The following is a 13416-nucleotide window of genomic DNA, read 5'->3' on the forward strand; positions in this document are numbered from 1 at the left end:
AGCCTAGGCATTGCTATGAGTCAAGTTCAACAAATATTATATGAACATTTAGGCGTCAGGAAGCTTTGTACCAGATGCATACTTCAATCGACGACCAGAAACGCCTTCGCATGGACTGGTGTCGCCAAATGTTAGATAAGTTTAACGGCGGTGACTCAAATGCTGTATTTGACAACCTCACTGGTGATGAACGCTGGATATATTGCTACGAACCCGAAACCAAAAGACAATCAGCTCAAGGGGTGTTTCCTTTCGAGGTTTGGCCAACTAAGGTAAAGAAAGGAAGAAGTCAAGGCAAAAAGATGATTGCCTCATTACTTGGTCGGAAATGTAATTTTGCGACAGTTGTGCTAGAAGATGAAAGGACAGTTACTGCAGAATGGTATGTCAATCGCTGTGTGCCTGTCGTCTTGGAAATATTTTAACAGCAGCGCCCTCGAAGCAGGACACTCCTTCACCACAACAATGCGCACTCCGCGAGACGGACTGTTGAATATTTGACTATGGCACGTGTTGAGATATTGATTCATACGCCATTTAGTCCTGGCCTGGCGCCCTGCGGCTTTAATTTATTCCCAAGAAATAAAGATAAAATTCGAGGTACTCGCTTTACGAGCCCTGAAGATGCGATGAAAGCGTACGAAAATGCCACAGAAGAGACCCCTAAGGAAGACTGGACCCACTGCTTTTTCGGTGGTTCCATCGAATGTGACGATGTGTAGAGAGGAACGGAGATTACTTCTAAAAACAATAAAAGTATTGGCAACTTTCTACATTAAGCCGTTTTTCATTTTCTAAACATTTTCAGTGTTACCTAGGTACACCCTGGAGTCCTTACGGTGTTACAGTGATACCGAAGACGTCTGATATAAACAAATTAAAACATCATGTATGCTGCGTACTACCAGAATCATGTGCTCAAGTAAAGCAGTCTAAAAATTAGCATTAAATCCATACTAATATTATAAATGCGAAAGTGTGTCTGTCTGTCTGCTGTCTGTCCGTCCGTCTGTCTGTCTGTCTGTCTATCTGTTACCTCTTCACGCCCAAACCGCTTAACCGATTTTGATGAAATTTGGTATGGGGATATTTTGAGACCCGAGAATGGATATAGAATACTTTTTATCCTGGAAATAAGTACGGTTCGGCAGCAAAAAACTTATTTTGGCGCAACGGAGTTGCGGGCGTCATCTAGTATTAAATAATTGAAAACATGATTGAATGAAGTCTGTAACTAATAATTAAAAAAAAATCTCCACAGCCGAACATATAACCTCCTCCTTTTTGGAAGTCGGTTAAAAACTGACGTTTTTTGCATAAATGAAAATTGATGACCGGAAAAATGATTTGAAATGAAGAAATGTATAGTTTTTATAGTATAGATTAGAATTAAGATAGATGATGAAGTAGGTCGATGTTACAACAATTGAGTAATTGTGTGTTGATCTACAATCATTTCGCTTTTATTTAGGAAGCTAATGGCAAATACTTATAAGGTAAAATAGTGTATAAGTTATTAATATTTTTTATAACTGTCCCTCTATGATGACTATTATTGTTGTAAAGGGACATGGGGATAGGCCGTGGTTACTTGCAGGTGCGATCCCCTCTGTATATTCTTAGCCGGGCATATTTATAGATAACCAGCCTGATAACTGTCGGCTAATACTCGACGTTATATTGGAAAACATGTTATGTTCTATGATTCATGTCGCAATCTAGCAAACAAGTATTGAGCTTAGCCAATATATTTTTATTTTGTTTAGGAAAACGTTGGAATTTATTCGTCTATGCCCTATGGGTTAATGCTTGTTTTCTAAGGGCTACAAGATATCGCCAGGATTCTAGACTCATTATCATTGTTTATGGCAGTGGCAAGTTAAAATTTCAATTTCCGAACCGCTCGTACTTGTCAGTTTTTATGGACACAATTAACATTTATAACGGCAAATTATCTGTTCTAGCTGAATTAATTTTATGACCTACACAGGATAAACGCTTAAGCCCCAATTTCACCAACGTCTGTTAGTGTTAACAGCTTGTTAAAATGTAATGTCTTCTCTTTCATTCATATGAAAATTGAAAGAGGTAACGTGATACTAATTCCGGCGTTAACTTTAACAGTCGTTGGTGAAATTGGGGCTAAGCATTCTGTCCGCTTTTTGAACGGCCGCGAACAGCCCCTACTCCCAACACAATCGAGAATCGAATCAACTCGATCTCGGTGGAATTTGGTACTCCCGTCATCTACACTAGCGCACGATCGTGCTGTGGCTCAATTTGTAACTAACCCCCGCTAAAACCCCCTATTAAAATTGTATTCGCTAGTTTCGATAGCGAAGTGACATGTCAAAATGTGTGGAAATTTATTAATGTAATAAATTTAATTTAATTTAAGCTTGGTGTTCTGAACAGAGTGAGACAATTCTTCGGTCCGTACCAGCGCCTACAACTCTATAAGGTGCAGGTTCGGCCTCATATGGAATATTGTTCTCATTTCTGGGCAGGGGCGCCAAAATACCAACTGCTCCCTCTGGATCGTATCCAACGAAGGGCCGCTCTAATTGTTGACTGACATAGTGTTTCAAACAGCTTGGACCCCTTGGAATTATGCCGAGATGTAGCTTCAATCTGCATCCTCTATGGGTTGTATCACGGGGAGTGCTCTGAGGAATTGTTCGGAATCATACCACCTGCAACTTTTTTCCATTATCCCACGCGAAAAATATACCATCCTCATCACCTTGATGAGGCAGTCTTCCACGTGCGTTTTTCGCGTAACTCGTAACGTAAACTCTGGAACACACTGTCATCAGCAGTATTTTCGGACCTATATGTCCTGCAAACCTTCAAGAAAAGAGCGTATTCCCTCTTGCAGCTCTTCTGATGTTGCGAGTGTCCATGGGCGACGGTAGTTGCTTTCCATCGGGCGACCCGTTTGCTCGTTTGCCCCCTTATTTCATAAAAAAAACTAACTTCGCTATCGAAACTGGCGAATAAATTTTGACTAGGGGGCAAGAATCAAGAATAACGTTTGTTCGACGCAAAGTCGATCTCGTTTCGAGTTCGTTCAGAACCGGCGGGACGGAGCGTGTCGCCACTGTGACTATTTATAGTTCGTCCGCAAATAGAACCTTAGACGTGCTTCTCACCGAGTTACAAATGGATCAATGACATATAAATATTATGTCCCGGAGAATCCGGTGGAACGCGCCGCGCCGCCGCCGCCGCCGCAGCCCTGTACCCCGATTCCACTGTATTGTTGCAACATCAATGCAGTTTGTTTCTTATTCGATGTAGTCAATGTCGTCGGTTCCACATTAAACGAGAAAATCATTTTGTTGTTTTACAGGAAACGATCAACCTAAAAAATGGTTTGTTATGTAACCATCGACATTTAATGAAAATATATTTCTGTAGTTAAGAAATGGACTGGATCGAACAAGAAATTAAGTTGCATGAATATTGTATAAAAGTAGTAGAATCAGGGTACTGGCGTCTGAAATTGTATATGTGCACTTGAATAAAGATAACCTGTACTCATACCGATGGTTTTTATTGGAGCTATTAGATTTCTTGCGGAGACGGGCATTTTTATTGTTATGGCTACATTTTATTTTTTAAGTTTCCTCGTTTATTCGGTCTGTAAAACCTGAAGTATGTTAGGCTTTTGTAGATTTAGAACATACATTTTGTTTACCTGGAGTAAATTTATTTCATGTTATCATTAAGTAACACTAGCTATTTGACCGAGCTTTGCTCGGTATTCGATAAAACACGAATAAAATGACATTTTTTAAAAATGATTCCTAGCTAGATCGATGTATCGCCCCCGATACCCCCCCCCCCCCCCCCCCCGAAATATACTAAATTTCATGAAAATCGTTGGAGCCGATTCCGAGATTCCAATTATATATTTACAATAATTGCTTGTTTAAAGATATAAGATAATACTCATTTATGACATCAAAAGGCGCTATATTGAGAAATACAGTTTAAAAAAGCTTTCGATTACGTCACAAAAGTTGAACGTACACATAACACCGAGCATACCTAATCAATTTGCTGCATGTATAATGAATCTCCCGCCGGCATCGAATATCCTGGAACCGTTTTTATATTTGCAAATTATTTATCTATTCTAGGTTATTTCGTGTTGTAAGCTTAAGTGTTTTCCCAGGCTCGTAAATGTACTAAATGTCTAGGATACAAACTTTAAACTTTTTTATGACAAGATCGATATTTTCGTATTTATTGTTTCATATTATCTCTATGTTATGGTCGAGATTTTATGCTTATAAGCATTGTTATTTTTATTTTTATCATTTCTTTTGCTATTAGAATATCTTTGTGATTCGGCCTCTTTTAATGCTTATTATAACCATTACGAATCTGCCTCTAAAGACGCTTCAGTCCCTGCCAAATAAACTGGTATCAATTATTGGTTTCTTTGAAAAAAAAAAAAGAAACCTCTTTATAAGAGTGCCTAATAGTAGCTATGTCCACACTGTGCACTTTCATCTTCAATTTTCTTCATCAACTTTCATATTGGCGCATTCAATAATTGAATGCGTCAAGGAACGCAAAGCCAATATTGTCATTTTTGAAGTTTTGTATATGGTCAGAGGGCATGCGTCGCGGGCATGCCTCACGTTCGCTGTTGACTGCGCTATAACGCATGCCCTTGACAAACAGTAAAAGGCACAGTGTGGACAAAGCTAGTGAGTAGCCCGTTATAATAATATGTGACACACAGACAACGGGAGCGGCGAGAGGTCGGCGTGGCTGGAGTGCGCGCTGGGCGTGTCGCTGTTGATGTTCGGCGCGCTGCTCGAGCGCTGCTGCGCGCTGCTGCCGGAGCCGCCGCACACGCAGCAGTTCGCCGACGCGCTGCTGCTGCTGCCCGCCATCAAGGTAACACATATATCTCGCCCGTACTTTGTAGGTACTATCAGAGAAGTTGATTCGTAGGCAGATGGGGGACCTACGTTATTTGGTTGCGTTATGTCAAACATTGCCGACAGATCGCGACTTATTTTTAATTGACATATCTGTCAACTGTCTATGAATCAATTTATTCGGTGGTACCTATATTTATTACTCTATGGTGGTACTTTGCCGCTCCCGGTGTCTAAGTTACTTTGAGACACAGACAACAGGGGCGGCAAGCGGTGGGCGTGGCTGGAGTGCGTCCATGTGGGTGTATCGCTGCTGATGTTCGGCGCGCTGCCCGAGCGCTGTTGCCCGGTCCACCAAATAGCTTTGTCCACACTGTGCCTTTTTCTGTTCGTCAAGGGCATGCGTTATAGCGCAGTCAACAGCGAACGTGAGACATGCCCGCGACGCATGCCCTCTGACCGTATCCATAATTTCAAAAATGACAATATTGGCGTTGCGTTCCTTGACGCATTCAATTATTGAATGCGCCAATATGAAAGTTGGTGACGAAAATTGAAGATGAAAGTGCACAGTGTGGACATAACTATTGTGTGACACACAGACAACCCGTTTGTCGAAATATGTTTTTAATTCAACTCTATCCGTAACTGATATAACCTTGTTCCTAAGACCCGTAAAAAATCTTCGCTAGCTTATTTTTTTGCGAGTGTACAGCTACTGTAAAACTTATCTTTTGTAGGTATGGTCTGACTGGATGCTCTGTCACAGCAGCATATGGAACCCACCGCCATCTTTCGACAACTTCGAAGTAGAGTAAGTGTTATTTGCTGTCATAATTTGGAGCCAACTTTACTTTAAATTATTTGGTTGCATAATATTTGTTTTCATTACTCAGAACCGACGGCGACCCCTGGGACTGGCTCGCGAAGCTGATGAATATTCTCGAATCACTCGATGACAAGTCCATAGAACTGGAAACTGAACAGAAAGAAGGTATGATTATTTACATTTCCGGACAATCCGTGACGTCACATTCGTTTATGTCCCTCGTCGCAAGTCAGATGGTTAGGGTTCCGTTTGAGGGTTCTGTAGTCAACTAAGTTTTGTTAATTACAGAACTCTATAACGGAAGGTTAATAGTTATATAATTTAAGAGTAACATTGTCCTACAAATAGAACAATACATATTTTAGGACCATCAAATCAAAGTATGAACTCCTTTCTATCTCTGTTAGCTACCACTTTCGAGATTTTTCGCAGATAAAATTGTTGTTCGTATCATCAAAATGAAGCTACTCACAAAAATAGTATCAATCTATTAATAGTAATTAAAAAAAAAGGGATCCCTGACTACTACCATTCGACTCTTTTGAAAGATCGATAGATATTTTTTCTTACGTGCTAATACTCCAATAATTCAAACTTAACCAATATTTGTATTTGAATAAGTCCAAAATATAATAACGTTTCCATAGATTCAATATATAGCATAGACAATGCCTAACCCACTTGTCTATGTGTAGGTTGCACGTGCGTGCGTCTGCCGGAGGACGCGTCGTTGGGGGGGTTCACGCCGCTCATGTACATGGAGCCGGCGGGCGCGTGGGCGCGGCCCGGCGTCCCGCACCACGCCGCAGAACACGCGCTGCGCCTGCGCAAGCTGCTCTTCTTCGGCACTGAGTGAGTGGCTTACTATAAGATAACGGTTACACGGTCAATCTGGCATCAGTTCCGTCCATCGATCTATGTTTGACGCCAGACTGATGACCGAAAAGTACATAATAAAAAATATCAGTCCATCAATCCATGGGTTAGACGTTCAGTTTCGCGTCAATCTTTATCAGATTAATGGACTGAAGTAATGAAAAATTGAGCGTGTAACCTACGTCTATGATTATACGCTACTAAGTCTATGATTATTATGCGTACGGGGTTATTGTAACATACCATGGTTTGATAGTTTGTCTAAGCAAGCAAATTCTTAATGCTGTATGTCTAAGCAACACGGAATTACAAATAAAATCTGTTGTAAAAACACGAGTGACGCCCCTATATACAGTGTCACTAAATATTTGTGTGGTAGCTAGCTAGCTAAATTATTTGTTTTGGTCACATGTAAATAGTTAGGAAGTATAAATAAACATTAATCTCTATTGCTACTACCATTGCAACCTTTCTTATTAGAGTTGACGCCTAACATAAAATTAGTATGTATTTAATACTCAAATATTGTGATTAAAAACAGCATACTTCTGGTGAGCGAGCTCGATATCCGCATTGGAAGTCCTAAATATTACATAGGAGGTTGTAATGTCTGGATAATATCCGTGCAGTGATGCGAGGTAGCGGGCAGCTCCTATTAAACTAATGGCACGTTCGGCAACAGATACACTTATCACGTGATTACAGACAGCTCAGTTACGTATATTATAAATATTAGAAGCGTGTCCGATGCAAATTACGAATCGGTCGTCCACAACCAGCAATTACTCGTGGTTCAAAATAGCTCACGTCTGGGATAGTAACTATCCAGTAGTGTAGCTGGCGCTATAAACAGGTGCAAATTGAAGTGAAATATAACAGGATCGTCGATAGTAAACAATAATATTACATGAATATGAAACATTTTATTGGACAGAACAGAGAACACGACAGAGACGTTTAGTTAGGCGATAGTAAATTTTCAAATATGAATCTTAACTCTGATTAAGGTGGATTAATTTTATACTACTACTCTACTACTACTAGTATGTATAATCCTCAAATGTATAATTACACAGGTACCTAGTGGGCGTGGACCCTCCAGTACTGAAGCTGGAGTACCCGAGCGACGCGCAGCCGCGGTACGTGAGCGCCGTGCAGCGCACGCAGCCCGCCTACCCGCCGCTCACGCAGTTGGTACGTATACGCACGCTGCGTACGGCACGCAAGTTATACCCACAAATTTTCAATTTGCATAAGGTGGTCTTGTGTGTGTATGACGTGATTGCAAAACGTTGTCGAACTAAACTCACACCTATTGATGTGTTATTACAGTGGGCATGCACATGATTCAACGGCGCAGTTTAGTGATTTTCATCTTATGTCTGGATGTTTTTTTTTTTTCAAGCTTTAATTTTTTTGAAGCTTAATTTTTTTTTGAGTTAGTCAATTTTCATCTTATTTTTTGGTTATTGTTTATAAAATTCAATAAAATATATTATTTGTTATATAGTCTGAAGATTCCGAGGACGAGGACACTGCGAGCGGTGCGACGAGCGGACCGACCAGCCTCTGCGACGAGTTGCCCGAAGGTGCCGACGAGACGACGAAGAAACTCCTCAAGAGGAAAGAACAGCTCGAGTCTAGAAACGCGACACTGGAACGACGTCGGAAAAAAATGCAGGTATTATATTTTTTTTATTTGAGACATCTAGGGAATATGAAAACATTGTATATTATATGCATAATTATAGTTAATTGAGGTAAAGATACTCCGGTTTCCGTTGATATTGTGGGAGAATGAGTGGTATCCCTAAAGAGAGATTCATGATTGGTCAGGCTAAAGCACAGTCTTTTGTCATCTATTTACCATAACTCATATAAAGTAGCTAAAAAAAATTCTAAAACGCCATTCAAGACTGGCGCTATAATTAGTCCATTACACTACTATCAAATGACGTAGTAATTCAGTTATAATTTACCAAAGTCAGTTTTGACATCCGTGTGACGTTCACAGGAGATGCTGGGCAGCGACTGGGTGAGCGTGGAGGTGGAGGTGCGGCCGCGCTGGCTGGTGCCCGACACCAACTGCTTCATCGACCACCTGCCGCTGCTGCGCGCCGTGCTCGCGCTGCCCGACCAGCCCTACCAGCTCGCCGTGCCGTTAGTCGGTCAGTACATACTACTAGGGCAACAGGTCATAATGGAAACGAAATGCTCTTAGTTATAAATCAATTGTCGCTAGAATATTAAATTACTATAATTTTATTTTAAACTTTTTACGTTACTTCGTATCAATTGACACCCCATTTATTACGATCGGCATTATCATGTTGCAGTATCTAAAGTCTAAACTATACGCTACGACATGCTTCGAAACAAAGAAACATACAAACATAAAATACCAAAATCATTCCCCTTTCTTTTAGCGTCACCACAAGGTATTTGGCTGTTTAGGGTAAAAAAGTTTTATAGAAATGAAACAACGTTTAGAATAATAATATATAATATAATGTCAGTAACATTTTTTGTACAGTGGTATCGGAGCTGGAGGGCCTACAGAAGTGCTCCCGGGTGGGACCATGCGCACGCGCAGCTCTAGACTGGTTGAACAGCGGCGGGGGCGGCGTGCGGTTCGCGACGACGCGCGGCTCGCTGCTCGCGTCGTGCGCGTTCACCGCTGAGCGCGACGCCGCAGCGTGCAACGACGACCGCGTGCTCGCTACGGCACTAGCGCTGCACGCAAACCTGACGCCGCATCACGGTAATACATAATATATACGTTGGGGATAAAATGGAATACCCAAAGTAATAAATATTCGTTACTACCTTTTCTTACTTATAAGTTGTGTAAGTACGCCGTGTTCGACTAAGGCAAATTAAAAATTTGGGAGAGAAGTGCAGAGTACTTCTCCGGCAACATTTAATTTCCCGCAACATTGAACACATCATCGGAGCCCTAAATATTAGGGCTCTCGCTCATTTGAGACACGGCAGTCTTAAGACAGGCTATTACTACAGTCTACATAAATGAAGATAATATGCACTCACACAAATATTTTCTATTGCAATTCAATGGTCGGTCTAAATAATGTCTCATTTAAGACACGACGGTCTTAAGACAGACTATTACTACGTATATAGTACGTATGTCCATGAAGATACGCACACGCACAAATAAATATTTTTATTGCAATACCCAGTCTAAAGACTGCCGTGTCTCAAGTAAGCCAGAGCCTTTAATCAGCCCTAAACTCTACAGGTCCGCGGGGGACGGAGGAGGCGGGCGCTGGCGGTGCGGCGGGCGGTGCGGAGGGTGGTGCGGGGGGCGGGGCGAGGCGGGCGCGGGAGCTGGTGCTGGTGTCGGACGACCGCAACCTGCGCGTGAAGGCGCTGGCCGCGGACCTGCCCACGCGTGACTTGCCCTCCTTCGCACACTGGGCCGGCATCGACACTGATAAGGTATTTTTTTTTAATTTAATGTAAACAAAAAGCTGTAATTCGACCAAATTAATCTCCCACTTAGGGCCATAACTCACCGGGACGCTGTCGCGACGTGGCCAGTGACGTTACCATGGCAACGTTCAAGCAACTTAAACTTAACTTTAAAAAAAACACCGCTTTGCAGCGACGCAGAGACGCCAGACGTTGCCATGGTACCGTCACTGGCCACGTCGCGATGGCGTCCCGGTGAGTTATGGCTCTTGTACTTTGAATGAGAGATATTAAAATAGGTGAGCATAGAAAAAAATAATTGCTACTTTTACCAGTAATTTTTTTTCTCGCGGACTAATCTAGTTTTGTACGCCAGCTCCTCAATTATAATCAGACTATTGATAGGTTATTACTTTATTAGTTTATAAAGTCAAGTGGTAATAAATAGACGGACAGTTCAACACACTTTCACATTTATGTTAGTAGTATTTGCTAGTAATAGATCGTCGAGCCCGAGCCCGGTTAAGCTCGTCGTATAGCGGTCAGGTGTGAAAATTCTCATAAGTTCAAGAAGTGACTGTGGATCATTAAAAATGTTGCTAAAGGTAGAATTTTCGCAGGCAGACGTAGATCGCAATCTTATTTGATGTCTTGTTCCGCTCGATAATGTATGAAACATGACGTTTTGTTATTTAATAGTGTTCGTTTGTTTTGATGACAAGTTTTCTCGGAATCGATCGCATCCGCATTTCGCATTCAAATCGTAAAATTTAATTTATTTAAAAAAATAAATTAATGAGATAATATATAATGAAGTTATAGACGATTAGACATACTTCACGCGGTCACGGGGAAGGTTAATTAATTACGCAGCTGAGATCCGGTGGCACGATTCTTTTCGAAGTGTGAGGCCAGCTAGAGGCCACAGTGTTAAGCTGCGCTGCGTCGTCGGTACGGAATATCGCGTTGCATGTCACCTAGCGTTGCGGCGATGTGCGTTAACACAATGGTAACAGCGAGGGCGATGACATTAAATGACGCCATTTTCTCTTCACCTTCATATCCTATCCGACATTTCATTAAAACAGCACGTTTGATAACTCAACGCATCAATGGTATAATTATCATACCATGTACTCAATGCCTGCGTTCCATTCAGCGTTATAAACGATCAAAACGCTCAAAATAGGAGGCATTTTGAGCGTTTTGATCGTTTTTAAACGCTAAATGGAACGCGGGAATATGTAAGATAGATCTACTAGTAAAACGTCGACGCAGCGCTCTGCGTCGTCGCAGCAAAGCGGAGCAATATGGCTTCGCTCTTATAATTTATTACCCATGAGTTGGTTACTTTACATTTTTTATAAGCCATTTTTATAAATTAAGTAAATATTCCTCCAGAGGTATTTTATCTTAGAGTTTGTATTCTCATACGTTTCACTCTCGTCATCCATCGTGAGCTTAAAGGTCTTGTCACAGCTAAAAGAGCTCAAAATTAATTTATAGTACGAGATTACTTGAAACGTATATAAGTCACCAAGTAACTTGTGAAGCGAATCTACATCCATCAAAATATCTGCGATTCGGCACTTAAGTTTTCGAGGGAGGAAAATATACCATATATTTTAAGATGAGCCTGCACTCTCGTAATCTTGACAGTAATTAATGATGCTTATTGCTATATAAGATTAGACTTTTATTTCGAGGCTTGAAAACGTATATCAACGTCAGTTAAATTGGAAGATAAACTAATTATCTTGTCTGGGAGTTTGTTGTCATAAAAATGTCTTGTATGAAGTAAGGAAAGTCGGCAAATAACTAACGTACACTATTACTAGCTTTAGTTGTTTACCGACGTAGTTCTTAAAACGTATGTTAAACTTTTGACATGTTTTCAGAGTTCGTCGACGAAGGCGCCGACCGCACCGGGCGACTCTCCGGGAAACAAATGAAGCCGTCGCTACACCGGCGACCTAGTTATAACGTGACAAATTTACATTACGTACATAGTAGATAATTAATGAAATAACATTATCCGCTGGCCCGGCCCGCGCGACGCTCACGCATGTCACTCTAGCATAGGAATTGAATAGAAATAAGCGAAATAACACACCAATAGAGAGGTAACTAGTAACTTTGTTAGAAGCTTTAGGATTCCACCTTCGTGTTCCTGGGCCACGTTTTTAATTGTTAATATTATTTTTGTGAAATGAGATATCGATGCGGCATCACCGCCGAGCTATTATTTTTTACTTATTTTTGTAATATTTTATTTTTACAATATATTTTAATTTTTATGATTTTGATCGCTCCGCTTGAATCGATGTAGTGGCGTACTCGATCGCCGAAGTGCTACCGCGTCAGGCGATCCGTAGCGAGCGCGCATCGGCCGCGGACGTCTCTCTAGTTCTAATTCAACGTGTCCCGCCGTTTCTCTCGTGATTGAATTGTAATATAGATGTGGGGCATAAAGCGAATAAATAGAGGTAGTATGTAGGTAAATGTGGTCGCGGTACCGCAAGCGGCCGGCGCGCGCGTCTATTGTGGCGGTAACTCCTCGGCGTTTCCTCGCCGTCGGACACATCTGGCACGAGATATTCTGCCCGTTTTCATCAGCACTCGTTTCGAAAGCCGAAATCGACGCCCTTCGAAGCGGAGTTCACTTTGCATTAATGATTGTTGTTTTTAAAAGTTGACTGCATCGTAGCGAAATCTAGCCGTAAGAGTAAATAGTGACCAGAATTATTCCATCACGATTATATTGCACTATATACATATACTTTTGTTAAACGTTTAAAGATATACAAACTTTTACTATATATCTATACTGAAATCGTGTTATTGTAACATATTCCGCTAAGAAAATGTATTCTTCTATTGATTTCACGCCGACTATCAGGGAATGTTTTAGAGGTACTCTAACGTGTCGTTACATTATTTTATAGCTAGTTGTTAACGTTAACGATGAAATACGAACGATCTACGCCAGAGAGTAATGTGAAATTATCATTTTTTAATGAGATGACGATGTTAATTTTGTCTTAAATCATGTTTTAATAAACATTGATATTTCCGACTGTTGTTTCACTCGACCTTCCCGGCTCCCGCGCGGCGCTATGTCACGAGCGCGACGCGTAATACAGGTTCGTGTCACGAAAACCCAGCAATTACCAGGTGTTATTGAATTTACCTCCGCGCCTGCCGCAAAGGTCGGCGAGCGAGCGGCCCCCATGGATTCCCTCGATCGCATCTTCCGATGGCAATCAGACGGGCCGGCGACGCACGCGGCGCGACGAGGACCGCGAAGGAATTATAATGGCTGCGAAACTTTCAAAGGACTCCAGCGCCATTATATTCGCGCGTATGTAATGAATAGTAAAT

The 13416-nt window shown here is 41.5% G+C and overlaps 1 protein-coding gene across 1 annotated transcript in view; it reads left to right on the top strand.

Annotated features, from left to right (window-relative positions):
- Positions 1–13108, top strand: part of LOC121732012 — a 29600-nt gene extending 16492 nt beyond the window's left edge. The window contains exons 15-24 of the mRNA XM_042121750.1: positions 4757–4914; positions 5639–5712; positions 5795–5892; positions 6423–6579; positions 7680–7797; positions 8114–8284; positions 8618–8771; positions 9137–9364; positions 9863–10062; positions 11934–13108. Coding sequence (XP_041977684.1) covers positions 4757–4914; positions 5639–5712; positions 5795–5892; positions 6423–6579; positions 7680–7797; positions 8114–8284; positions 8618–8771; positions 9137–9364; positions 9863–10062; positions 11934–11987 — 1412 coding nt within the window. The 3' untranslated portion in view covers positions 11988–13108. The remainder of the gene's footprint in view (positions 1–4756; positions 4915–5638; positions 5713–5794; positions 5893–6422; positions 6580–7679; positions 7798–8113; positions 8285–8617; positions 8772–9136; positions 9365–9862; positions 10063–11933) is intronic.
- Positions 13109–13416: the final 308 nt, after the last annotated feature.

The sequence above is a fragment of the Aricia agestis genome, chromosome 11, assembly GCF_905147365.1.
Source record: "Aricia agestis chromosome 11, ilAriAges1.1, whole genome shotgun sequence".
Taxonomy (NCBI): Eukaryota; Metazoa; Arthropoda; class Insecta; order Lepidoptera; family Lycaenidae; genus Aricia; species Aricia agestis.